The 22,400-nt window shown below is 54.4% G+C and overlaps 8 protein-coding genes across 8 annotated transcripts; 4 read left to right on the plus strand and 4 right to left on the minus strand.

The window, feature by feature from the left end:
* Positions 1-248: 248 nt before the first annotated feature.
* On the minus strand, positions 249-704 carry PG997_002442 (Dehydrogenase reductase SDR family member 7B; the record flags this gene model as incomplete). The annotated part of the gene is made up of 3 exons (XM_066806757.1): positions 249-269; positions 296-483; positions 680-704. The coding sequence occupies 3 exons, from the start codon at positions 702-704 to the stop codon at positions 249-251; spliced, it is 234 nt and encodes a 77-aa protein (XP_066674053.1).
* Positions 705-1,450: 746 nt separating this feature from the next.
* On the minus strand, positions 1,451-2,733 carry PG997_002443 (uncharacterized protein; the record flags this gene model as incomplete). Its single annotated transcript, XM_066806758.1, has 3 exons — positions 1,451-1,879; positions 1,954-2,542; positions 2,630-2,733. 3 exons carry the CDS (start codon positions 2,731-2,733, stop codon positions 1,451-1,453), a joined length of 1,122 nt encoding a protein of 373 aa, XP_066674054.1.
* A 2,578-nt stretch (positions 2,734-5,311) lies between these two features.
* On the plus strand, positions 5,312-6,438 carry PG997_002444 (uncharacterized protein; the record flags this gene model as incomplete). The annotated part of the gene is made up of 3 exons (XM_066806759.1): positions 5,312-5,368; positions 5,442-5,971; positions 6,030-6,438. 3 exons carry the CDS (start codon positions 5,312-5,314, stop codon positions 6,436-6,438), a joined length of 996 nt encoding a protein of 331 aa, XP_066674055.1.
* A 1,888-nt stretch (positions 6,439-8,326) lies between these two features.
* On the plus strand, positions 8,327-10,929 carry PG997_002445 (polysaccharide deacetylase; the record flags this gene model as incomplete). Its single annotated transcript, XM_066806760.1, has 6 exons — positions 8,327-8,676; positions 8,769-9,009; positions 9,078-9,173; positions 9,245-9,393; positions 9,495-10,018; positions 10,127-10,929. The coding sequence occupies 6 exons, from the start codon at positions 8,327-8,329 to the stop codon at positions 10,927-10,929; spliced, it is 2,163 nt and encodes a 720-aa protein (XP_066674056.1).
* Positions 10,930-11,921: 992 nt separating this feature from the next.
* On the plus strand, positions 11,922-13,809 carry PG997_002446 (uncharacterized protein; the record flags this gene model as incomplete). Its single annotated transcript, XM_066806761.1, has 3 exons — positions 11,922-12,317; positions 12,379-13,610; positions 13,722-13,809. The coding sequence occupies 3 exons, from the start codon at positions 11,922-11,924 to the stop codon at positions 13,807-13,809; spliced, it is 1,716 nt and encodes a 571-aa protein (XP_066674057.1).
* Positions 13,810-14,564: 755 nt separating this feature from the next.
* On the minus strand, positions 14,565-15,338 carry PG997_002447 (EAP30/Vps36 family protein; the record flags this gene model as incomplete). The annotated part of the gene is made up of 1 exon (XM_066806762.1): positions 14,565-15,338. One exon carries the CDS (start codon positions 15,336-15,338, stop codon positions 14,565-14,567), a length of 774 nt encoding a protein of 257 aa, XP_066674058.1.
* Positions 15,339-15,865: 527 nt separating this feature from the next.
* On the plus strand, positions 15,866-16,961 carry PG997_002448 (40S ribosomal protein uS9). Its single transcript, XM_066806763.1, has 5 exons — positions 15,866-16,123; positions 16,181-16,193; positions 16,389-16,460; positions 16,522-16,601; positions 16,738-16,961. Exons 1-5 carry the CDS (start codon positions 16,068-16,070, stop codon positions 16,946-16,948), a joined length of 432 nt encoding a protein of 143 aa, XP_066674059.1. The 5' UTR covers positions 15,866-16,067; the 3' UTR covers positions 16,949-16,961.
* Positions 16,962-18,704: 1,743 nt separating this feature from the next.
* Positions 18,705-20,300, minus strand: PG997_002449 (Protein AAR2-like protein; the record flags this gene model as incomplete). Its single annotated transcript, XM_066806764.1, has 3 exons — positions 18,705-19,061; positions 19,099-19,576; positions 19,633-20,300. The coding sequence occupies 3 exons, from the start codon at positions 20,298-20,300 to the stop codon at positions 18,705-18,707; spliced, it is 1,503 nt and encodes a 500-aa protein (XP_066674060.1).
* Positions 20,301-22,400: the final 2,100 nt, after the last annotated feature.

Raw genomic sequence — 22,400 nt, forward strand, 5'->3', positions numbered from 1 at the left:
GGTAAGTGGGCTGTTCACATATTGGGAGAGATATGGAGGAAAGGTGGAAAGGGGCGTCGTTTGAGAAAGATAGGGGAGACGCATTGTGACTCGTTTGAGAAAAGGACTGTGATCAGCGAGAAAAGGGGAAACTTCAATGACTTACGGGTTCCAGCCCATTGGCTCCCGCATTATTAACCAGTATATCGACCGTACCGAACGCCTCAAGAGCCTTGAAGAAAGCATCCATCCATCAGTAAATACTCCCGTTACTCGATCTTCGCGAACCCCTGAAGACACAAGCAAGTCTACATACCTGGCGCACCAGCTCCTCGCAGCTCGGCAGCTCCGCGACATTGCACTGGACCGCCAGCACGTCGGCCGCGCCCAGGCCCGTAAAGTGCTCCTTGGCCGCCGGCGGGGTCCGGTTGAAGACCAGGACCAGCTTCGCGCCGGCGACGGCGAAACATTCGGCTATGGCTTGGCCTATGGCGCCGGCAGAGCCTATAGTGATGAGAACGGCGCATCAGGCGTGATCGTTAGCAAATGTTCGCTTGAATTCACGCACTGAAAGAGGGAATGAGAAGCGGGCTGAAGAGTTAAGGAACTCATCCCAAGCCCATCAAGTAAAGTCTCTTTGTGATTTTTCCCGGTCTTCTTCTGCCCTTTTTCTTTTACACGAAGGTCACATAAAACAAACCAGCAGTGGACGGAAATAGGTACATCGGATTTGATGTATCAACAAATCAGCATACGTACCGGTAACCAGGGCGACTTTGCCTTGCAGGGACCCCCGGAACTTGGACGGGTATATGAAGGGGTACACATCGTTGTGCAAGCGGGGGCGGGAGGTTGTTGAGCAGCCATTGTATGAGGACCGATCAAACAAAACAAGAGGAGAACCCGGCCTGTGTTTTCGGTCAGATGCGTTTCCAATATACAAGAGATGGGAGATATGAGAGAAGCGGGTTGGGTTTGTCAATGTATTGTTATCCGGAGACGGACGGATACATGCATTGACATATTCCCCGGCAAAGATGGTCGGTTGAAATGTCCCTTGCCGGAGAGAATGCGGGGAGATCGGTTTGCTGGGATCTCGGCAGGAACATGCCCAAACTTAATCCCCACATAGGTAAACCACCCCCATATTGCCTATCGGCAGCGTTTATCCTCATCGTCCACAGCCGTTGTCAAAATCGCGAGTGGGAGGCAGAGATTCGCCTTGTCCAAGGATATCATGAATCTTTGATTTCGTCGAATATGCCCTGTAATCGTAGCATATCAACTGTCTCTAATTGGGCTTGCGAACCTGCAAACCCTTGGCCAACCAGCCATCCTAAAACGCCTACCCGTATGCTATTTCTTACACAAGTCCATAAAGTTACATATGTTTTTGGATACCAAATCCCCTTCCACCCCTTTATAACTCCCTTAAAAAACGCAACGCTCCACGAATATGGCTCTCGAGGTTTTACCAGGGGATCATGGGCGGCAACATCGGGTACTCGACGCCGTCGATGAGTTCGGTTCCGTACCCGACATCATTGATTCCCACATATCCCGAGATATCTTCCGTGCCGCCCAGCTCGAGACTATCTCGTTTCCAGTTGGCTTTGCAGTTGCCGGGGACGTACTTGGCTGCGTCCATGAACAGGGTCATCTTAACCTCGGGACAGTAGTCCCAGATGTGCCTCCGCAGCGCGGGCGTGCCCCAGATGCCGCTGTGCAGCATGACGCCGGTACCGCCGGTGTGGTAGCCCATGGGCTCGTAGTAGCCCTCACGCCAGTCGTCGAGCCCGCTGACGTACTCGCCGTGCTCGATGGCCTCGAGGGTGCCGTTGGGCTTGGCCGCGGCCGCCTTGTTGATCTTCTCTCCTTGTTGCCCGTGTTCATCTCGCCGCTGAAGGTCAGTGAGATGGTGCCGTTGGCCATCTTGGCGCCTGGGCGGTGGCCTAGCCGTTCAGCCAGCCAGACGTCTTCGGGCTGCGACCCGTCGACGCGGACCTGGTCGCGCAGGATCTCGATGATGGAGCTGACGCGGCGCAGCGACAAGCCGCCGTTGCCGCCGAACTTGCCGTTGGGGTTCCAGGGCGCGCCGACCCAGTCGTACTCGAGGTAGTCGTTGATGTTCTGGCGGCTGTTGGCGCACAGGATGCTGTCCGTCTGGAAGACGAGCAGCCACTCGGCCGGCTGCAGGACGGTCTCGTACAGCCACCGGTTGGTCAGGAAGCGGCTGATCATCTCCTGGCCTGCCGTGCTCATGTTGGAGGGGATGTAGGTCAGGTCGAGCTTGCCGGCGTTGACCTGCTCGCGGATGGCCATGGACCTGTTGATGTACTGCACCGACTCATTGGAGCCCATGAAGCGGAAGCGCCAGTCGGGCGGGACGACGGACATGAAGTGCAGCATCAGTGGCGCCAAGATGGGGTTCTCTCGGTTCTCGATGAGCAGGGCGACTTTGCTCTCGTTGTACGGCGAGCGCACCGGCTCGGCATAGTTTAGGGATATTTTAGGCACCTCTACCGTCTTGATTGTGGGTATGGAGAACCAAAAGGCGACGATGCTGTTGCGAAGATGTCAGTCGCCTCTTTTCCGCCAACCCGTTTCTTTCGGGCCAAGATAACAACCAACGGGACAGACGGCTACTTACAAGAAGGTGAATAATGCGCCGGCGATGCGCATCCGCCGGGTTGTGCAGGACCATACTGAGTAGGCGGCCGTCTTGGATTTGTCCCATAACTCCCCCATACTCATCTCTTCATGACGGGAAGACATAATAATAATGAAGGACTGGGGTCAGGATGTGTATACCGAAAAGGGCATGCATGCAAATCAGAATTAGAATCAAGAATTCCGAGGACCTGGTTGAGGGACGGCAGAGACAGTGGGGGTGGGTGACAGCGGGAGGAAGAAAAGGTTCAGAAGAGTTCCTCATAGGTCTCTCTTCTGGGAGGGTGGGATGGATGGATGTCTCAGCCGACGCGAGGGTGGTGGTGCTCTGGTGCTCTGGTGCTATGCTATCTAGCCTCTTAATGGCTTGGGGATAGGGATACGGGATGCCTGCACAGCGTCTAGACAGATGTGGGTGTAGCTAAGGTACGCATTTTTTTTTAGTCAGACCCGGCCTGGTCCTGGTCGATTCGAAGGGATGTGTTAGTGCGGGTGTGACAAAGGTGACCAAAGGTGACGCGAATCGGTTATTGCCAGCAACTATTCCAAGTCAAGAATGCTGTGGCCCACCCAGAATTGCCATTAGTGGCGCAGGAGGTAAATTGGGCTTCATTTCTTTGTTTGCTGGGCAGAAAGAAATGCATGATTTGAATATAGAGGTGGCCAAAAAACGATCCTTTGTTTGTGCGGGAGCCTCGTTACTTGTACGCCATGTAAGCAGTAGGCAAGCCTCGGGTTTGGAAGTTTGGAAGTACAAGTAGCATTGAATGATGATAAAACTTCCAACTAACACCCAAAACATTACCTAAGTATGTCGGTACCTATCCTGGTCTGCTAAGAATAGGCAGCCGTATTGAACGACCCTGGTATGACGGCAGTGCCCATCGGTGCCTGCTCACACCCCACCTTTCTATTCTTTGCCGGAAGGAAGGAAGGAAGGAAGGAAGGAAGGAAGGAAGACCTACCAGCTGAATTATGCCAGCCAGTATCGAGTGTGTCGACCTCAGTTCTGAAACAGAGTGTACCTACATTTACCACTGCGGAAAACTCGAGGCGTACTGGATATACCCCCAAAACCTGGCACAACAGGCTCACAAGGTCGGCGGCGATTCGTCCATCTGTTTTCGTGGCTGACTGTCGATATCTGCTCAACTCGGAACTATGCCCCTGCATTGGTCAATCCGTTCCGCCCCCTCCCCGGGCGATCGACTTCAATTAGCGGGGCGCTAGGACTTTGCTGAAGACCTTGAGGCCAGCTGAGTAACCTATAATGGTAAAAGTTATCTTTCTAGCACGGTATCCTCTCCGAATCTTTAGTCGATCGACTATTTGGTTCTAGATGATAACAAACATGGAAGTCGAGGTCGCTCTGGAACGATCCGAGCCCCTATTCAGACAGGGGCAGCATGACTGATGATGGCGCCTGCTGAGTGTTGCTGCTCGTATATTTCCCTAGCCGTTACTTACCCTCCATTTTCTGGTCGCAAACTCACACCTGCTGCTACCACGCAAGATGTTGCTCATCCCACGGTTTGGGCAACGCGGCCCACCTTGAGCGGCGCAGGCTGACATGCCAATGCCACATCATTCTCCTTCGCAGCCGACAAGCCGAGCTGATGATCGAAACTTGTCCTGGCTCCTGGCGCATCAATCGACCCAGGACCCGGCTCTGCGGATAAGCTGATCGGAAGTATGTAGTAGTGACTGAGTAGCAGCCTTTTTGATCAGGCTTGATCCCTCATCTCTCGACGGCCGCAATCTGAACCCCATACCAAACAAACCCCGTCTGTGCAACGAACGGTGGGTAGCAGCTGAAAGCAGAGCTGAACGCTAAGTCAAGGTAGGTACAGCCACTATTGGGGCCGGGCAACTAAAAGGCAAGCCCATGTGGTTTCGGCTTCTAGCGAGAAGTCAAGATGCGCAGTACATTGGCTGCCGATTGATTCTTGTTCAGTAGGTAGCAGCATGGGACTAACCTAGGGACTTTTAGACGGTGGAATGCTTATTTCGCTGCCGAGGGGGCACGGGGGCACGGGGGGCACATGCAATCAATTCTATTGATGGGCACTTTTCGTGGCCAAGTCCCAGAAGGGTTCATCCAAGTTGTACATGGCCAGCTCGTTTGGGAAGTCAGCTCCAGACTTGGAATCTTTTCTACTTAGTTTCTGATCTGGTCGTATAAACCGAGCCTGTCACCACTACTGCACTAGCTCAGCAATAGCCAAGGGATGCAGGCGCCGGTCTGGCTGGCAAGATCGAGAGCTGGAACGCCACCGGACCATCTGGTCATCTACTAAGCTTTGTCATTTCGTATTCCTTTTTTGGCCGTCGGATTGAATTCAATTGTCTCTTGTGCCCGGCCTCGTCCTTTGAGACTCAGTACTGCAATCAGGATTGGTTGTGACAAGTATGCTGTCAGCCCAGATACACCTACTCGGCGTTCGGTTCCAATTCTGTACAACGTTGTCGTGAGACAGTTTGCGACTTTGCCCTACGCAAACCGCATCACGTACTCCCTTCCTGCTTCTCCCTTACCTCCTAAATTCTTTCGGGTTTCCCAACCGTCGTATCTTTGTGTTCTTTCTTTGCGACCGAACGGCGCACCTTGCGAATCTCCCTCGCGCACTTTTCGGTTGCCTACCAGTCGCTGCCAGTCGCCGCCATGTCATCCTCGCTGGCTTCCCTCTTCTACCTGAACAGGACCAAAATCCTCATAGTGGTTAGCTTGGCGTTCACGTAAGTTGCTTGCCTCCCATACTTCGCGCCTTGTCCACTGACCTTGCAACTCCAAGTTGGTACATCGCCGGGCTCCTCCTCATTATAAGCCCAAGATAGAAGCCCATTTCAAGTCGAGGCTAGATGAAGCGCGCCAAAAGATCCCATCGGTCAAGATCGATTGGCACCCCAACCAAAATGACGACGACTTGCGCCGAAACTACAACACGTCCAAGCTGGCTCTCCTGATCGAGCCGCGCCCGCTTCCCCACCTCGTGCCCCAGATCTTGCACATGATCACCGTGGTCCCTCCGGACTGGCGTTTCTTATTCATCGGCTCTAACAAATCCGCTATAAGCGTCGGCCGCAGCTTCGCCACCAAGCATCAGCAGGCCATCGGGAAACTGGATCTCATGGTGCTCCCTGAACCTTGGGAGATCGACAGCAAGGAGAAGGTCCACCGGCTCCTGACAGACAAGCGTTTCTACGACGAGTTCCTGCCGGGTGTGGAGTGGATCTTGAAGTATGAATACGATAGCATCCTCTGCGCCAACTCGGACCAAAGTTTGAATGACTGGTTGCATTGGGATTGGGCTGGAGCGCCAAGGTATGCAATTTGTACACCAGAAACCACACACTGGCTCCGCTAACCGATCGTGAAATAGAACCAAGGGAGACAAATTCGCTGGTAATGGCGGCCTGTCGATGAGAAGGGTGTCTGCCATTCAGCGAGTGCTTAAGATTCAAGAACGCCAAAACGACACGCAGCCAGAAGATGAGTGGTTTGGGTACAGGGCCTCGGTCTTGCCTGGTGCCCTAGTCGCATCCGATACCGATGGCCAGCTGGCAGTTGAAGATACCTATATCCCCAATTCTATGGGCTTCCACGTCCGAGACGGCGGCAAGTCGCTCAAGCCTGAGGTATGGCAGAACCATACTCAGAGAAAGGCCATTTTCGACTATTGCCCTGAGTTGAGCCTCATCATGGATATGAAACTCGAACGCGAGCGTTGTTCTAATGATGACAAAGAAGGCCATCTTGTGGGCGGCCAGGCGATCGAGAAAGCTCATTGAAGACGTTACATTTCAGGACCCGTCCAGTCTTCCAAAAATAGACTGGCCGGGGTTATTACTGGAGAAGCACCATATAAGCAGTTATTTCCTGGGGCGGAAGCAAGGGTCAAACCCACACCAGACCACTCCGCCGGCAACGGGTTGAGACATGTCAGAAGACGCAATACAGAACCACTGCAATACGCAGCACTGGCTGCCGAGAGAGAGAGGTATATCCTGATGCGATCAAGATCGCACAGGTGCTTGGAGCATAGCAAAGCAGTTCGCACAATTGTGCAGTTCTGGCTGCTTGGATTTGATGACAACCTTCGATTGAGATACTGCTCAAGCCAACTCTTGAACTGACGATGGATCTAAAGGTCGGGGATTGAAGCAGTTGCAGCGGCATCAGCATACATAGTGCGCCGGTCAGTCGAAGCAACGGAACACGGGACTGCGCAGACAACGAATGCGATGCTCGCTTCGAGTTCAGACTGCTTGATGCCGGCGTACCATCACGATGGCACGCTCTGGAAACGTTCCCTCGATCGGGCAGGAGGAGCATACGTCGACCATGACTATCAGGGTAGACGTTGAAAAGAATATACCAATACCGTCTCTATTAATGGAACGCGGTGCTTTTTGTACCGAGCTCCAACGTCATCGATGTGCATGCCCCATGCTGATCAGCTCGAGTTGTGTCAACGGGCGATTTCGTCACCCGAGCTCGCTCGAGAGCTCGCTCGAGGGCGACCATGAAGTAACAATCCATTCAGCCAATTAATTTGGTGGTTGCCATGCATGCGAAATATTTTCCCAATGAGATGCTGCACTGAAACGGATGTAAGCGAGGTCCATGCTGGAAGGGGGCATATGCACCACCAGGGGAAATATTGAATTTCTATTCCGCCTAATATCGATCTTCCCCAATTCCTTTGGAGATCCCGGGTAGTATCGCAAGTCGTCAGCACGCAGTATCTTTGGGCTGATTCCACCAACAGAACCCGCCTTCTGATGGCCGAAGACACATCATTCCATCAGCTTGCATATAAGTCGATACATCGTCTGCAGATACGACCTGTGCCAGCAAATGCTACATGAACCGGGGCATCGTCGCTTACACTTCGGGTCTAGCCTCGATCCAGCTGCTTGTAGGCGACCTGGGTAAAGGATACTCCGACAAGCATACCTCTCTTGGATATTTGCAGCAAATTGCCGATAGGAAATAAAGGATCAACACCCGTCATGCGTAGGATCGTATATGACCCGCGCGGCAAGGCGATGATCGTGATACAATCGACTCCGAGGGAGCTTCCAAAGCTTGTATGGGCAACAGCCTCGCTCCTCACAAGGGGCCAGCTGGTAATGAATCTGCCTCAGCGTTGCCACACCTCCTTCTCTTGATGGGCCGTTGGAGACGAGACCGAAATCAGATGCATGGGATTTGCACCGTGTGCTGATGTCTCTCTGCACACCTGCATATAGTCGAGGGGTGTGAACCGGGGTAATCGGCATCTTCTCAGGCGTAGGCCACTGCAGCGTGCATGCGCGTCTCTCTTTACGCTATAACGCGTGCTGCAACAGGGTCACATCCGGATATATGCCCAACAATGTTTTTTGCTTTTTGGGTCTTGGCCACCTGAATTTATTTTCCCCTATTTCTGCACAGAATGAGTCGAGATATATATTTAGCTACAGACCCCAGGGTCCCTCTCCAATATGGTCGAAGTCTTGGCAGCAATTTCAGGACCCCCCTTTCTCTCTCTATCGTTGCCTCCAGCACTGAGTGCTATCTAAGTCGAGGTCCTGCGACGGATGCGACTTATAAGACACCGCTGAGAGCTTTTGTCCATTACTGTTCCGCCAAAATACAACACGGATAGCTTGATCTCCCCTTCAGTCGTCCGTCATGCTTTGGTCCAATCCTGTCGTCATTCTGGCCGCCTGGGCCGGCCTCTCGGCTGCCCATAACGCAGATGCCGCCTACGCAGGACATGCGGCGCCCCGGATACTCGGCGGTCGGCAGTTTCTGTCGGAACTGAAATCGCGCAAGACTTTGGCCCAGGATACCAGTCAGTTCGCTCGAGCGGTGCCAGCAGCAGCAGCAGTGGGAGCGCGCCACAACCACGACAGCGCTGGCGGCGCCGATGAGGAGGCCAAGCCGCAGGAAGCGAAACTCCAGGAGCGACAGAACAAGAGCGGCAGATGCGGTGCAGGCCGTGGATCTTGTGCCGCTGGCTATTGCTGCTCGTCCGAAGGGTGGGTTCTTTCGTCGTCGTTCTCCGGCCGTCTTGTTTGCCATCCTTCCTATACACCCTTATATCGAATGCTACTAATACCGCCATAATAAGATGGTGCGGCTCGGGGCTAGATTATTGCACAGCCCCTGATTGCCAGCTCAACTACGGCCCCGGCTGTGATGGCAACAAGAAGCCCAGCGGAGCCGATACTTCGGGAATTGCGAGACCGAAGCTGGGCAAAGTTCAATATGGAGGCGTCGGCGTTTACGACTGCGTGAACAAGGGCGACATTGCACTCACCTTTGACGACGGTCCCTACAACTTCACAGACGCGCTGCTGGATAAATTGGCTGTATGCAAACGCCATTCTAGTTGTTTCAATTACTCGACGTACAATCGCTGACTGACTCTATGGAAAAGTCTGCCGATGCCAAAGCTACCTTTTTCATCACTGGGTATAATCTAGGAAAGGGGGCCATTAACGACCCGCAGTACCCCTGGAGAGCCGCCATCGAGGTAACAACAAGCCAACGACATCTGAATCTGGGTCTCCCCCGTTACAAGGATAACATCTGACTATTCTATAGCGTATGGCGGCTGAAGGCCACCAGATTGCTAGCCACACGTGGTCGCACCAGAACTTCAGTCAAATGAGTACGACTCAGGCCCAGAACCAGATGATCTGGAACGAGATCGCTCTCAACGACATCCTCGGCTACATCCCTACCTACATGCGGTCAGAACCCGATATTGCCTTCCCATTCACTGCCTTGAATCGCTTGCCTGAGGGGAAAGATAGACATGCTGACTGACCACCACCCGTGCCCCGGTTAACAGACCTCCCTACTCGATTTGCGAGCGGGCGTGCCAGAACATGCTGTCGACGCTGGGGTACCACGAGATCTACTTCGACCTGGACACCGAGGGCTACCTGCACGACGACCCGCGGCAGATCCAGACGAGCAAGGACATCTGGGACGACGCCGTCGAGGGTTCCGACCCGTGCCAGGACAGCTACCTGCAGATCGAGCACGACATCCACTACCAGACCGTCTACAACCTGACCGACTACATCCTCGACTCGCTCTTCCGCAGCGGCTACCGCTCCGTCACCGTGGGGCAGTGCCTCGGCGACCCGCCCGAGAACTGGTACCGCGCGGGATCCGGCGCCGTCCCGGCCTACGACTTCACCACGCGCGAGCCCACCGGCACTTGGGCTTGTCTGAAGCCGACGTCCACTACCACCCGGACGACGACGACGTCGACCACTACCAAACCGACCGCGACGCCTACGCTCGTAGTCAGCCCCGATGGCGCCTGCGGTACTGGCGTGACGTGCCAGGGGTCCGAGTATGGAAACTGTATGTCGCTTATCCTACTCCTTCTCCTCCCAATGACCATCACCGTGATCATATTCTAGCTCAGCTACTTTCTTTCGGGTGTGTTGGTCCTTCTCTCCTAACCAAAAGCGCTCCTGCTCGCTCCTCTCTTCCAGGTTGTTCCCAGAATGGCTGGTGCGGCGCCTCGATCGACTACTGCGGCGGCGGCTGCCAGTCGCAGTTCGGCACCTGCAGTAACCCCGACAACACCCTCCCCGGCCGACTCGCCGATCCCCACGACATCGCCGACCAAGCTGCCCACGGGGCCCGGCGCGGGAGTTCCTGACAGCCCGCTTACGACGACGACGACAGCGCCTGCCAATCCTCCCGCGCCAACCTCGACTCAGAAAGTGAGCGTCGATGGCGATTGCGGCGGCGACATCACGTGCGAGGGTTCTGAGTTCGGTAACTGCTGCTCAGTCCACGGCTGGTGCGGCAGCACGCCCGACTACTGTGGCGAAGGATGTCAACCCAATTTTGGATCCGGATGCCAGGCAAGCGAACCCCCTTCCCCTCCTCCCCCTTTTCCTACCTCTACTACTAGCACCACCATCAGCACCTCAACAACAACAACATCCACTAAGCAAAGCACCACCTCTACTACCACAAGTAGACCTGATTCTAGTACTACCACCTCTACTTCTACTACTCCCACTTCTACCACCACCACCACGTCCTCCTCCTCCTCCTCCTCCTCCTCCAGCCCTCTCCCACCACGCCCGACTGCCCTGGTCCCCAGCGTCGATGGGTCGTGTGGTCCGGGAACAGGCTACACCTGCGAGGGCAGCCGGTTCGGCGTCTGCTGCAAGAGGAGCGACGGCAGGTGTGGCGGACTTCTCCTGTGCGGAGTGCTGAATTGTCAACCGGGGTACGGATTGTGTGTTTTGGGATAAAAAGGACTTGACCGTATATATATATTTATTTGTATTTTCCTTGGGTCCGTAAATAGCTGGGAGAGGAGAGAACGAAAAGCAAATCCAAAGGGTTAATAAGATCGAAAACTAACATCACGTCCAATCATCAGTAACATGTATGCATTTCCATGCCTGACTTACTCTCCCATCTTGCCGGAGTTCGTGAGAAAAAATTTGGGGCAAAACGGGGAGCTGTAGATTCATGGTTTATATATTAGTCTCCGCGATGACAACGCATAACTGATGACGACCCGTACATAGTTCCATTTGCTGTGCATGCCAGGCATGTCTTCCATCTATAGGCTAAGCAGACAGGGTCCAGAAACGACCCCCTCTGGCAAACACAAAATCAGCTTCCCGACAAGGTGTGTATAGTAGATCGACGTCAAGTAGAATACTAATGTGAATACGTAGGCAGCTACTAGCTGTATAGTTCTCGGCAAAGATCCGTGATTTTGGTATCAAGACCCATTCGCTGATCGGAGCCGGCGAAACCCGGGTATTGGCCGACGCCCCTCACCACTCACCGCCGACGCCGGCCAAATCGGCCGAGTGGCATTCTTGCATTACCAACTAAATTATGATGCCTCGAGGACACCTTCCTCTTAAGGGTCTCTTTGGAGGGATTTGCCAGTCCCATTGTTGCCGGTTCGGTACTCGAGCGAGGCTATATCGACTGGGGCTGGGGGTAAGGACAAGCTCATCTCCACATGGATGAGGGGCATTGGCGATCTTCATGGGCCGTCTATCCTCAAACGACTTGATGTGCAATGAACTTGACGATTGGTTATCATGACGAGTCCCGAGTAGTTGCGGGGAAGGGGAGGATGCAGGCGCAATGACCTCCGCCTGCAGTAATGAGCCGAACTGAGGCAGGTTTATATACCTGCCGCCCGCCTTCCATGCTGGCATGGTTCGGTTTCCCTTCACTATCGCCACCTCTTGCACCCCCGCTGTATCTTTAGCCCACCATGTTGTTCCAACAGGCCAGCTGGGTCACGAGCGGCCTCCTCGGCCTCCTCCTGGCCGTGGCCGGTGTAAGCTCTGCCGCCACCGAGCTGAAGGGCCATGCCCAGAGTCTACTGGACGAATCCATGGACTTCATGGACAAGATCTATGACCGCGATGCCGGATACCTGTACTACTTCTACTACCCGCTGGCGGCGGGCCAGCACGAGACCCGGTCGTCGATGTGGTACGCGACGGGGCTCTTGCAGCGCAACCGGGGCGACGACGTCGACCAGGCCGTCCGGATCATCAGGAACATCATCGGCGACCAGGAGAAGAACGAAACCCTGCAGTGGTTCGGCGACTACACCGTCTATCCGGAGCAGCCCACGGTTGGACACGGCGACTACAAGCCAGTGGTAAGATATTCATTCTTCCCGCTCCGAAGTTCCTTCCAAATGGCTTACATGTTCTGTGTAGATCTATAACTCCTGGGACCCCAACTGGCGAGGCTTCATCGGCACCAACCTCATCGTGATCTACGAGGAGTTTGGCGCGATCCTCCCCGGAGACGTGAAGCAGCTGATCCTGGACAGCCTGTACAACGCCACCATTGGCGACAGCTACCGCGTCGGTGGAGTGGACGACGACAACCTGTACCCCTCGTACAGCAATCCAGCAATCATGCGCGCCATCGCGTCCGGCTGGACGGGCCGCAAATGCGGCGACGCCAACATGACGGCGGCAGGCGAAATGTACGCGCGCGAGGTCTTGGATCTGTTCGACCAGAACGGTGGAACACTGTCCGAGTTCAACAGCGCGACGTACATGGGCGTATCCCTCTACGGCCTGACGCTCTGGGCCAAGTACATGCCCGCGGCAGAAGAAGACTCGGTCATGGGAGCCCACGGCGCGCGCATGATCCGGCAGATCTGGCAGACGGCGGGCCAGATGTACAACGCGAACCTCGGGAACCTGGCCGGGCCCTGGGACCGCGCCTACGGGTACGACATGAACAAGTACGTCGCCATCTTCTCGCTGTACATTTGGACGCTGGTGGGCAAGGAGAACGCGCCCGGCCTGCAGACGACAGGCCAGACGTGGTCCATGGCGCACGCCGACGATTTCGAATACGCGCCGCTCATCGCCGTGCTGGCGCCCTTCCACGACGCCCTCGTGCCCGACGATGTCGTGGCCAGGCTGTCTGCTTTCCCATTATCTTCAGATGACGAGGAGGGCCACCATATGTACACGACCTCGGCCTTCTCGCCACCGCACGACCTGGTTCCACGCAACATAACGACCTGGCTCTCGCCCAACCTGACCATCGGCGCCGAGTCGTTCCGGGAGAACATCGTAGGCGGGCCACGCGAGGACTCGTCACAGTGGAACCCGGCCGTGGTGCAGTGGACACATCCATCCTCCTTGGCCAACAAGAAGAAGTCCGTGGGCTATCTCACGCTGTACCCGACCGAGCCCGCGCTCGACGCCGAGGTGGCTCCCGGCAACCTAAGCCTGACGTACCCGGACGGCAACGTGACCAGCAGCTTCACCTTCCTTGTCAGCGCGAACCCGCTGGGCAGTGCCAAGCGCGACCTAGTCAGCCTAGAGAAGGATCTCGACGGCGTCAAAATCGAGGTCTCGGGATCCGTGGATCCGGTGCCCATCGTCACTTTCTGTGGCTTGGTCGGTGGAAGCTGCAAGCCTATCCAGTAAGTTATTCCTGACCCCTTTCCTTTCCCTTCATTTCCCATGCTCATGATATTTCACCACGAGCTCGCACCCGTGGGACTTTGAATATGCTGACATGAAAACCCCGATAGCGGATTCGAATTTTGGAATTTCACTTACGCGATGCCCGCCAACAGCACCGCGGTGCCCAACGTTAACTTGATTATCGAGACCAAGTAGAAATCGCAGAGTCTATATCAAGTATTGAGTACACGGACCAAGATATACTTGCCTCATGGCCTGAATAATAAATCAATACATCTAAAACCCGTCGCTTGAATCCTAAGCAGCGTAACTTTCGCTGCATGTGACCGTGATTCAAATATGACCTGATTGTCTCCCCAGCTAGGACCAAGGGAAGGCAAACTGTTTCCCTCGAGATGCATGTCGTTGGGGCCACTGTCTCTGGCCGTATTGTTCGTTGGTTGCTCGACCACACAGTAGACGATACCATCCAAGGTCCTCCTCCAGACATGAGGGTATGGGTTATTCTTTCCAACGCCGACATTCTAGCCCCTGTCTCTCCTATGCAATACGATTGCGAGTTACGAACGTTCGGGATATTTCTCCATGATAGGTGATAGTATCATGTTTTGTCTCTCCAGCCCTTTGCGCGTTTGAGGTCGGTGGAAACGGAGAATAAGCCGATACGTGTCGATTTGACTGCGTGTAACATACAGCAAGACCATCCAGTGCAAGCTAGACTATATCGTTGAGATAGTGCGCATATTCAGGGCTTGTTGTATTTTTGTCATTGAAGTGCGTCCAGAACATCCTTGGTGGCTCTGGTGCCACTGCGGCCGTGGCCTTTTGAGCTACCGGGGACTTAAGCTGGCCGGCATGATCGATCCTGCATGCGCGAATCGTGACACTTCTGGTTGATACTGGGAGATGAACGGGTAACGGGATTTGTCCGAGCTAGGCTGGTGACCCCTTTACCCAGTGCCAGCACCCTCAGCAGACATCATGAACCCTGGGCTCCAGTACTCCCACTCCTCGGCCTGTTTATCCACCCACAACATGCCCTCTCCCAGTAAATCTTCGGTTACCGTTTGCGAGCGAGCTCTAGTCCATCGTAGGTTCACCATAAGCATCGACACGCTCACATAGCCTAGAACCTGGACCGCTTCCAGTACAGCGCTTTGGTCGGTACTGAGTTCCTTGGGCACGGAGCGAATATATGGCTTGTTGCCGACTTTGACAACCGAGAAGCTGGAGCCGAGAGGTTTGAGCGTGCCGACGGCCCTCAAGACATCATCCTCGGTGACTTCAGGGGCGCCTTCCATGCGGCCACGCATGACGCGTTCCCTCAGCTCCTTGACGCCGATCAAGCCACCATTCTCCCCCCTGGTCGCACCGCAGACTTCGACGACGCGGACGGCGAGCTCGAAGTAGAAGTCGTTCACGCTCCTGCCGAGCAGCTGCGCCCACACGCTGCTGCTTCCGGCGCCCGCAGAGCTGGATGATGCCAGTGGATCGACGCCGATGGCAGAGCACATGCGAGCGAACTGGGCGCGAAACGACGGGTTGGATCGAATATCCTTGGCATGCGTTTGTGCGAACTGCTGCAGAAGCGACTTGAACACGGAAAGCTGCGTCTCTAAGGCCTGGGCGTTGGTGTTGCGTAGACTATTGCCATGGGATGCAAACTGGGCCGAGGTCAGGCGACTGCGGTCGAAGGCCGCTAGACCTACACCTTTGCGCGACATCTCAACTGAGTGACCGAATGTTAAGTCGGTCGTTCAAGGGACTTTATTAATAGGACTGCGGAGGAGAAATGTTGCAAAGTGAAAACTTGGAGAGCACAGGCAGATATGTCGATAGTGACTTATGTATCTGCAGCAAACCCGCCCAGTAATAAGTGAGTACTTTGCTTGAGTGTGTTTGATGCGTCAAGTCGTTCCAATCTGCTTTGCATGCAGCACCCGTTGCATGCTGAATTCCCTTGAAATTGCAATATGCGCACTGTTACTGCTGTAAGTAAGACGTGGTCAACTGCAAATAATGATTTTACTTTATGGATGAAGCATCCCAAGTCTGAGGTAAGGGGAGGTTGATGATATGCCTGGCTCCTGGGTGGACGGAAGGGAGGTGCACCTGTAGGCTGTACCCCACGAACGACGACCTGGAAGTGGGTAAGGCAGATACAGTAGCCTCCGGGACCCAAGGACCTTGGCAACTTGGCCCCCACTTGACCGGACCCTTCTTATCTAATCGGTTTCTCTCAGCCACAAACTCTTGACCCTCACGCTGTGGCACAGTGGACTGCCAAGTCTTTCTAGCCTTAGGGCACACGAAAAAAATCCCAGTCTTGTAACTTCGCCCGCTCTCAAGCTTAACTTGCCGAAAATCGAGACCGCTCACGCCCACGCCTATACCCGCTGCGAATCCCTTCATTTCTCGATCGACATTCCACAGCACCACATCAATCCGCAATCATGTCGACCTCCCAGAGCGTTCAGTGCTTCGGCAAGAAGAAGACCGCGACCGCAGTGTTGGTCCTCCGTCCCCAAGTCCGTGAATGCATTCAAGCTAACCCACAACTTTTCAGTGCCCACTGCAAGGTTAGTGATTAAAATCCCAACTTCCTCCTCAGAGTCCCAGTCGAGCTGGCGAGCGACGATACGCCGTGATCGAGAGCGTCAAAATTATCTTGTGTCGAAAATTCGCGACTTGTGTGGGAACCGATTCGGACTGAGAGATGGACGAAAATGGCCAATGTGGATTGTACCGAAATGCTGACGAAAATCTGCGAATAGTCCGGCGCTGGCTTGATCAAGGTCAACGGCAAGCCCCTCAGCCTGGTCCAGCCTGAGGTCCTCCGTTTCAAGGTAAGCCGTCATTTCGGTGCCAATGTTGACTGTGGTCGCGTGTTAACACAACATTCTCCAGGTCTACGAGCCTCTCCTGATCCTCGGCCTTGACAAGTTCGCCAACGTCGATATCCGCGTCCGCGTTTCCGGTGGTGGCCAGTAAGTGCACCTGCTAGCTCTTTACTTCTTCAATGGGCGGTCCAGCATCGCGCGAATCGCATTGGCTTGACGCCTGGTGCTGCGACCTGCGATTACATGGAATCGTCAAGAAAGCATAAAACTAACTCTGGTACAGCACTTCTCAGGTCTACGCCGTCCGCCAGGCTATCGCCAAGGCCATCGTCAGCTACTACCAGAAGTACGTTGATGAGCACAGCAAGAACGCCCTTAAGTCTGCTCTCGTCCAGTTCGACCGTACCCTCCTCGTTGCCGACAACCGTCGCATGGAGCCCAAGAAGTTCGGCGGTCCCGGTGCCCGCGCCCGTTACCAGAAGTCTTACCGTTAAACGCTTTTCTGGGTTTGGCGGTTTTGGTGCTGGGGATGCTGTGTGGGGATGGTTGGCTCGCCACCTGGCCAAGTTGGCCCCTCTAAAGGATGGGGGTCAGCTTTGCCGGTCGGTGATTGTGACGAAGGCACGCACGAATGGCATCTATTGGCTTTTTAGCAGGAATCGGCACGGATATATCGGTTCTGATGGAGTCACAAAAGAGGATCCTTTCACGGGAGGGTACAAACAAGCCCTCTCAATCATCAATGCATTTTCACGGCAGCTATTTCTTCCTGCCTGGGTTGAAAGGGACTAGGCGAATGAAAGAAATTTCGATCACTGGATGCTTTCTCCTGAAACGTGCATGTTCTAGTTGACGGGACTGGTGAAGGACCAAATGGCGCCTTCGCTATGCTTGATAAGAGCTTTACGACTCTGACTAAACTGGCCTATGGCTGTTCCCCCAAGATGAATCTACATTGCCAGGATCGGTGGGTACAATGACTTTGGATTGCCTACCCCTTGGGGACACGAATGGATTCTGATTTTGATCAATGTCCGAGGGATATTTGCTTTCATCTTCGTGACTATCCCGCAGGAGCCTCCTAAACGAAAATCCCGAAAGCACCTGTTCCTTAAGTGAGGGAGATGGAGATGCTGACGCATTCTCACTCTAGTATGCTGTCAATTTCTATGTCCGTCATGTTCTCAACTGCCTTTTATACTCTCCTTTCCTGGTATATATTATATACGTCTACGATGATGTCACTCCCACCTTGTAGAGTTTGGCATCTGGCCTACGGGATATTTTGATCTGGAACTGGGAGAGACAGTAACAGACTGTTTGCACCACTATCTGCTTACTTCCTCGGGCCCTTCAACATATACATAATCGGGAGTGTGCCAAGTGAAGCAGATGTCCTCCTAAATAAGATTCTCATACGCAACATATGGATGGCGATACATGGAAGACGCCTTGCCCAGCTGAAAGATAGAGAAGAGGCTATAAGACGAAGTAGTTCGCTTCAAGCCCCTTACTTCCAAACAAGCCCTCCAATACTCCAGCATCAACACTACCACCCAAGGGCATCTTGACGAGAAAAAGGTATTTGGTTCCCGAGAAAGAGGAAAGAGCTTTTCAAACAGGCAAGTCATGGTAGTCCATCTTGGCAAAGGGGAGGAATGGCATGGTCGGTGCCTACAACAGTAAGGCCTTCCATCCTACACAACCCCATGTAACAAGGCCAGAAATGCGAGGCAACATTGGACTGGACCCTGGCGAAGTGTAATGCTCAAACGCACCTTCATCTGTAAGCAAGACCTCCAACATAAGTAACATGGATAAAGCGAGATGCCTCCATACAACCCTACCCATGAAACATGCGAGCTACCCCTATTTGGCCTCACCTAGGGGTAACTTGTATATCGTAGGTGTATGTGCATTCAAGGTCCCGGGTTTGGTTTCGATGGCTACTCTAGTTAGAGGTGCTGAACCTGACTCTTACTCATAGAAGTGTTCCTGCCTCCAGATATAGTCAAATTTGTACCAGGTTACCAGTGAAGAACCTGTGCTACCCAACGCCACGCTCTCAAGAAGCAGAAGCAGATTTCCCAGTCATGATTTCCAGAAGTGAAGCTTCCTTGCCATTCACACTCACCTTATCCTCTCGAATTAATCCACCATTTCATGCCCTAGCCAGAATTATCCTTATTTTCCGCTGCTCCTCCCCTCTAAACCGAAACGAAATCCCGCGGCCGCCCACTCTCATCCACCTCAACCACAACCGCCGCAAAATCCCCCCCTCTCATCCTCGTCCTCAAAATCCGACAGCTCCGCCTGCACCACCTCGCCATCCTCAAGCATAACGGTCCCGCTGCGGAGGTACTCCCCCCGCAAGTCCCAGTCCCAAGTCCAGAGGAACCCCTCAAGCGACGCAAAGGCCGCGCCGACGGCCTGCTGGGCCGAAGTGCAGCCGTCCCCGAGCGCCAGCAGCTGCTCGTTGAGCCGCGACTTGTAGACCGTGAGCGCCTTCTGCAGCTTCTTGGCGCCGCCGCTCCCGGCGTTGGGCGCCGTGTCCAGGATCGAGCCCTCGAGGTTCCGGTCGTTGTACACGAGCTGCGCGTGCACCGTCTGGATCAGGTCGCGCGCCAGCTGGGGGCTCCTCGACCGCGAGCCGGTACGCCCGGAAGATGACGCGCGTCGTGTAGTGCCACCATTGCTCCAGGCAGGCGTAGTTGCCGAGGTGCATGCCGGTGAGGAAGGCGAACTGGAGCTCGCCGACCAAGTCGTTGAGGCTTCCTACGCCTTCGCCATCGGAGGATGATTTTCGGAGTTCAGAGACGATCCAACTGGTGGGGTCGAGAGCCTGCTGCGTGCGCTCTGCGCCCTCGGCCTTGGTGTCGAACAGGAGGTCCTCCATGCCAAAGGTAAAGGTAAGCTGCGAAGTCGTGTTCGCGTAGAGCCGTGCCTCCTCCACCGTGCTTGTCCCCCCTGCAACGCGGTCGGACGTGTTCGTCGCCCATGTCTCCTTTGTTTCGCCGCCGGTAAGTCGGTTGAGGAGTGCTGGCGTGATGGCGAACGTCAGCTGGTACCACATGGTGGTTTTATCCACAAAGGCAGGCGCTTCCGCGCCGCTACCGGCTTGGCTCGATGATGTTGGTCGCGGCACAGCCGAGTTTGCGCCTTTGAACTGATAGGGCACAAGGTTTCCGAGCCCCCTTCTAGTCGTTCCTTCTGGAAGCGCTCCTCGGCATGGCTGGCGGGGTCGTTGAGGACCTCGTTGAATTTGTCCCATTGCTTCACGTAGACTCGCCCGGGGCTCTGGAGATCCTTCTCCGGGGTGAAAATCCAGTAGGCGCTTCGCGAAGAAGTAGTCTCTGACGGGGCGATCCAAACTAGATGTGCGCCGGCGGGGATGTCCCGGAACCCCAAAAAGTGCTCGGTTGCGGCAAACGAAATAGTGTCGCAACCCACGGTAAACCCTGTGGGCAGGTCGTCCAAGATGAGTACATCGCCACTCCGCAGAAGCTCTAGAACCGGCGCGGAGGCCTGCGGAGGCTCCGGCGAGCGGTCCGGGACGGTAAGAGGGGTGGTCATATCTCTGTCCGGTCCTAAGTCCTCCTCATCGTCTTGCGGGTCGTTGAGATGCAGCGTACCCAGCGGGAAGGCACCGGTGACGGGGACGGAATCGACAGACTTCACGGAGGCTGGGCTTGGCCGTTCCAGGCCAAGGCGTAGATGCGACGTAGAAGAAGATACGTCAATGTAGGAAGGCGGGTCTCGTAGATTCTCGCGAGAAGAGGCAGCGGACGGCGAAGAAATCGTTTCGGCCGCTGTTGTTGAAGGTGTTGAGTGAACGTGTGGGGCCATAGTTGGGGTCGTTTTTCCCACTAACGGCTAGTGCCCGCGATGATATGCCTGGAACCAACTGACGACGACGGTGATATCTATCCCCTTTGCGCCTTGCGTGATTGGCGTATAAAATTAATAGCAATGGTTGATTGACGGAGAACTAGTTATTTTGGCAAGGTTAATAATGTCACACGAAGTGAGTGCTATTGTCACTGACGACGCAATCTTGTTCGCGAGGAGGAGGGGTTTGTAGAAAAGCCACAGGTGCTGGAAAGGAAACTGATGCCGGGAGTCACCTAAGAGAGGAAAGGGGGAAAAGGACATAGAAGACAGAAAAGACGGCAAACAGAACTGTGGATGTGTGACACAGGCAATGTCTTTCAATTTGCATCCAAGTCAAGGGCCCGTTCTCCTGAGTGTGGCGAGACAGAGGTAGGTGTCGTTGGCTGGCTTGGGCTGCGAACAGAGACCCTACGTCATGGCACGCTGCTGCTTCTTCTGTCAGTGCCATCTATCATCGCGAGAACCCAGGCGCGCTGGGCGTTATCCATCGGGCTGGCTGTGCTGCTGTTGCTGCATATGTGACAGGTTCGAAACGGTGAAGCATCTAAAACGGTCGTCCATCAATTGCGCAAACAATCACCTTCGTTGGCCAGTAGAAAGAAAGCGTGTCTTTGCGCTTCACCAATCCGTCGTATGACTGCGCTCGAACCTACTACGTTTCACGTCGCAGCTCCGTCCACACGCGAGGCTGTTGGGTATCGACCGTATTCGAAACCCGGGTTCATCATACATGTAGCCATCCAAGGCTTGATCTGATGTCTTTGTTGATTTCCGGCGAAGCAGATAAGCAGATAAGAGGAAAAGGAAGGGAGGCAGAAGCAAGCCTTCTTCTGCAAGAGCGTTGCAGCAGCGACATAAGCTTGCATACGAGGCGAAAGTCAATTTCCCTCCAACGCTCCAGGGCCGGACGTGTGGGACGTCCAAAAAGTACAGTAGGAAAATATGCACTGGTTCGCAGCCACGAAGAAAATCTCTTTCTTGTCAATTTAAAATTGACGGGATATGGGTAAAATGCCTTCTTAGCGAGTACATCTAGGTGTAGTACTGCCAAGGTAGAAAATACTTCGCTTGTATCAATCAGCCACAGACACAGGGAGGAAATAAGAGGTTGTCAAGAACGAAGCTCAAAGAGAGCGGGCCGAAGCGTGCCTGTGCAGCAAGCGGGGCGAAAGCTCCATTCTCATTTGTGAGGCCTGGGGTTCTGCGCAAGACGCCTATATATATCGATACTTACATACCTAACCTCCAGCCAAGGCTGCTACGCCAGGGGCTAATCAGATGGTATGCCGTGTATGTAGCAGGCTACCTACCTACTCGGCAGGCAAGAGAGAAAAAGGCCTGGTTAGTCTGCAGTCCCGAATTGATATGCAGCAAGGTAGCAATGGGAGCAAGACAGTGCCAGCGCGCTGCAGCAGGAGAAGAAGGTACTTCTGGCCTGGCCTTACCAACCGTGGGCTAGTCGGGTTCAAACTCAGGTTAGTTTGCGCAGCCTTGGTTCACTCTGTGCATAAACGAAGGGCAGTAAGTAGTAATGGGTGCAGGAAACGGACATGGTTCTTTTTCCCCCTACGAGATCCCCTTTCCTTTGGGCTTACCGGGTTGGAGCGAAACAGGCTGTCGGGTTGCTAGAATCCATGCAGAAGGCTTCTAGATGCCTTCGAGAGGAAAGTGCATCTCTGATAAGCTTTCCCGCCTTGTTCCTCCCCTCAGCCCCTGAATGCAACAGCAATGCATCACTGTTATATCGTGCACGCAGAACGTAGGCGCATTCAAAGAAACATTGATGCCCACATGAAACAGGTAGAATAGGAAATCTGTCGACGTGCAGTTGGACGGGTTGGCGGGCTTCCATTGCGTGTATAGCACCAAGCGTCCGTCTCCCCGTGGCGCAAGAACGGAGCGGGCTCCGGCGACACAGACCTGGGCTAAAACTAAGGCGCCCTATGCGAAAAACCTTAGCAACCTAAAACAAACAACCAGAGAAGCAGGACGGACGGGACGGGACGCAGTTTGGGATTCGCGAGCGATGGGATTTAGAAAGGCTACTCAAGTATG

The sequence above is a fragment of the Apiospora hydei genome (assembly GCF_038363865.1).
Source record: "Apiospora hydei strain CBS 114990 chromosome Unknown utg000003l_segment0_segment0, whole genome shotgun sequence".
NCBI classification, from domain to species: Eukaryota; Fungi; Ascomycota; class Sordariomycetes; order Amphisphaeriales; family Apiosporaceae; genus Apiospora; species Apiospora hydei.

What these genes read in the sequence shown, in the direction of transcription:
- PG997_002448 (XM_066806763.1), top strand. Translation starts at nt 16,068, where the DNA reads ATGTCGACCTCCCAGAGCGTTCAGTGCTTCGGCAAGAAGAAGACCGCG. An exon ending in CTGAGGTCCTCCGTTTCAAG is followed by an intron (nt 16,461 to 16,521) that starts GTAAGCCGTCAT and finishes AACATTCTCCAG; the next exon opens with GTCTACGAGCCTCTCCTGAT. An exon ending in CGCGTTTCCGGTGGTGGCCA is followed by an intron (nt 16,602 to 16,737) that starts GTAAGTGCACCT and finishes ACTCTGGTACAG; the next exon opens with CACTTCTCAGGTCTACGCCG.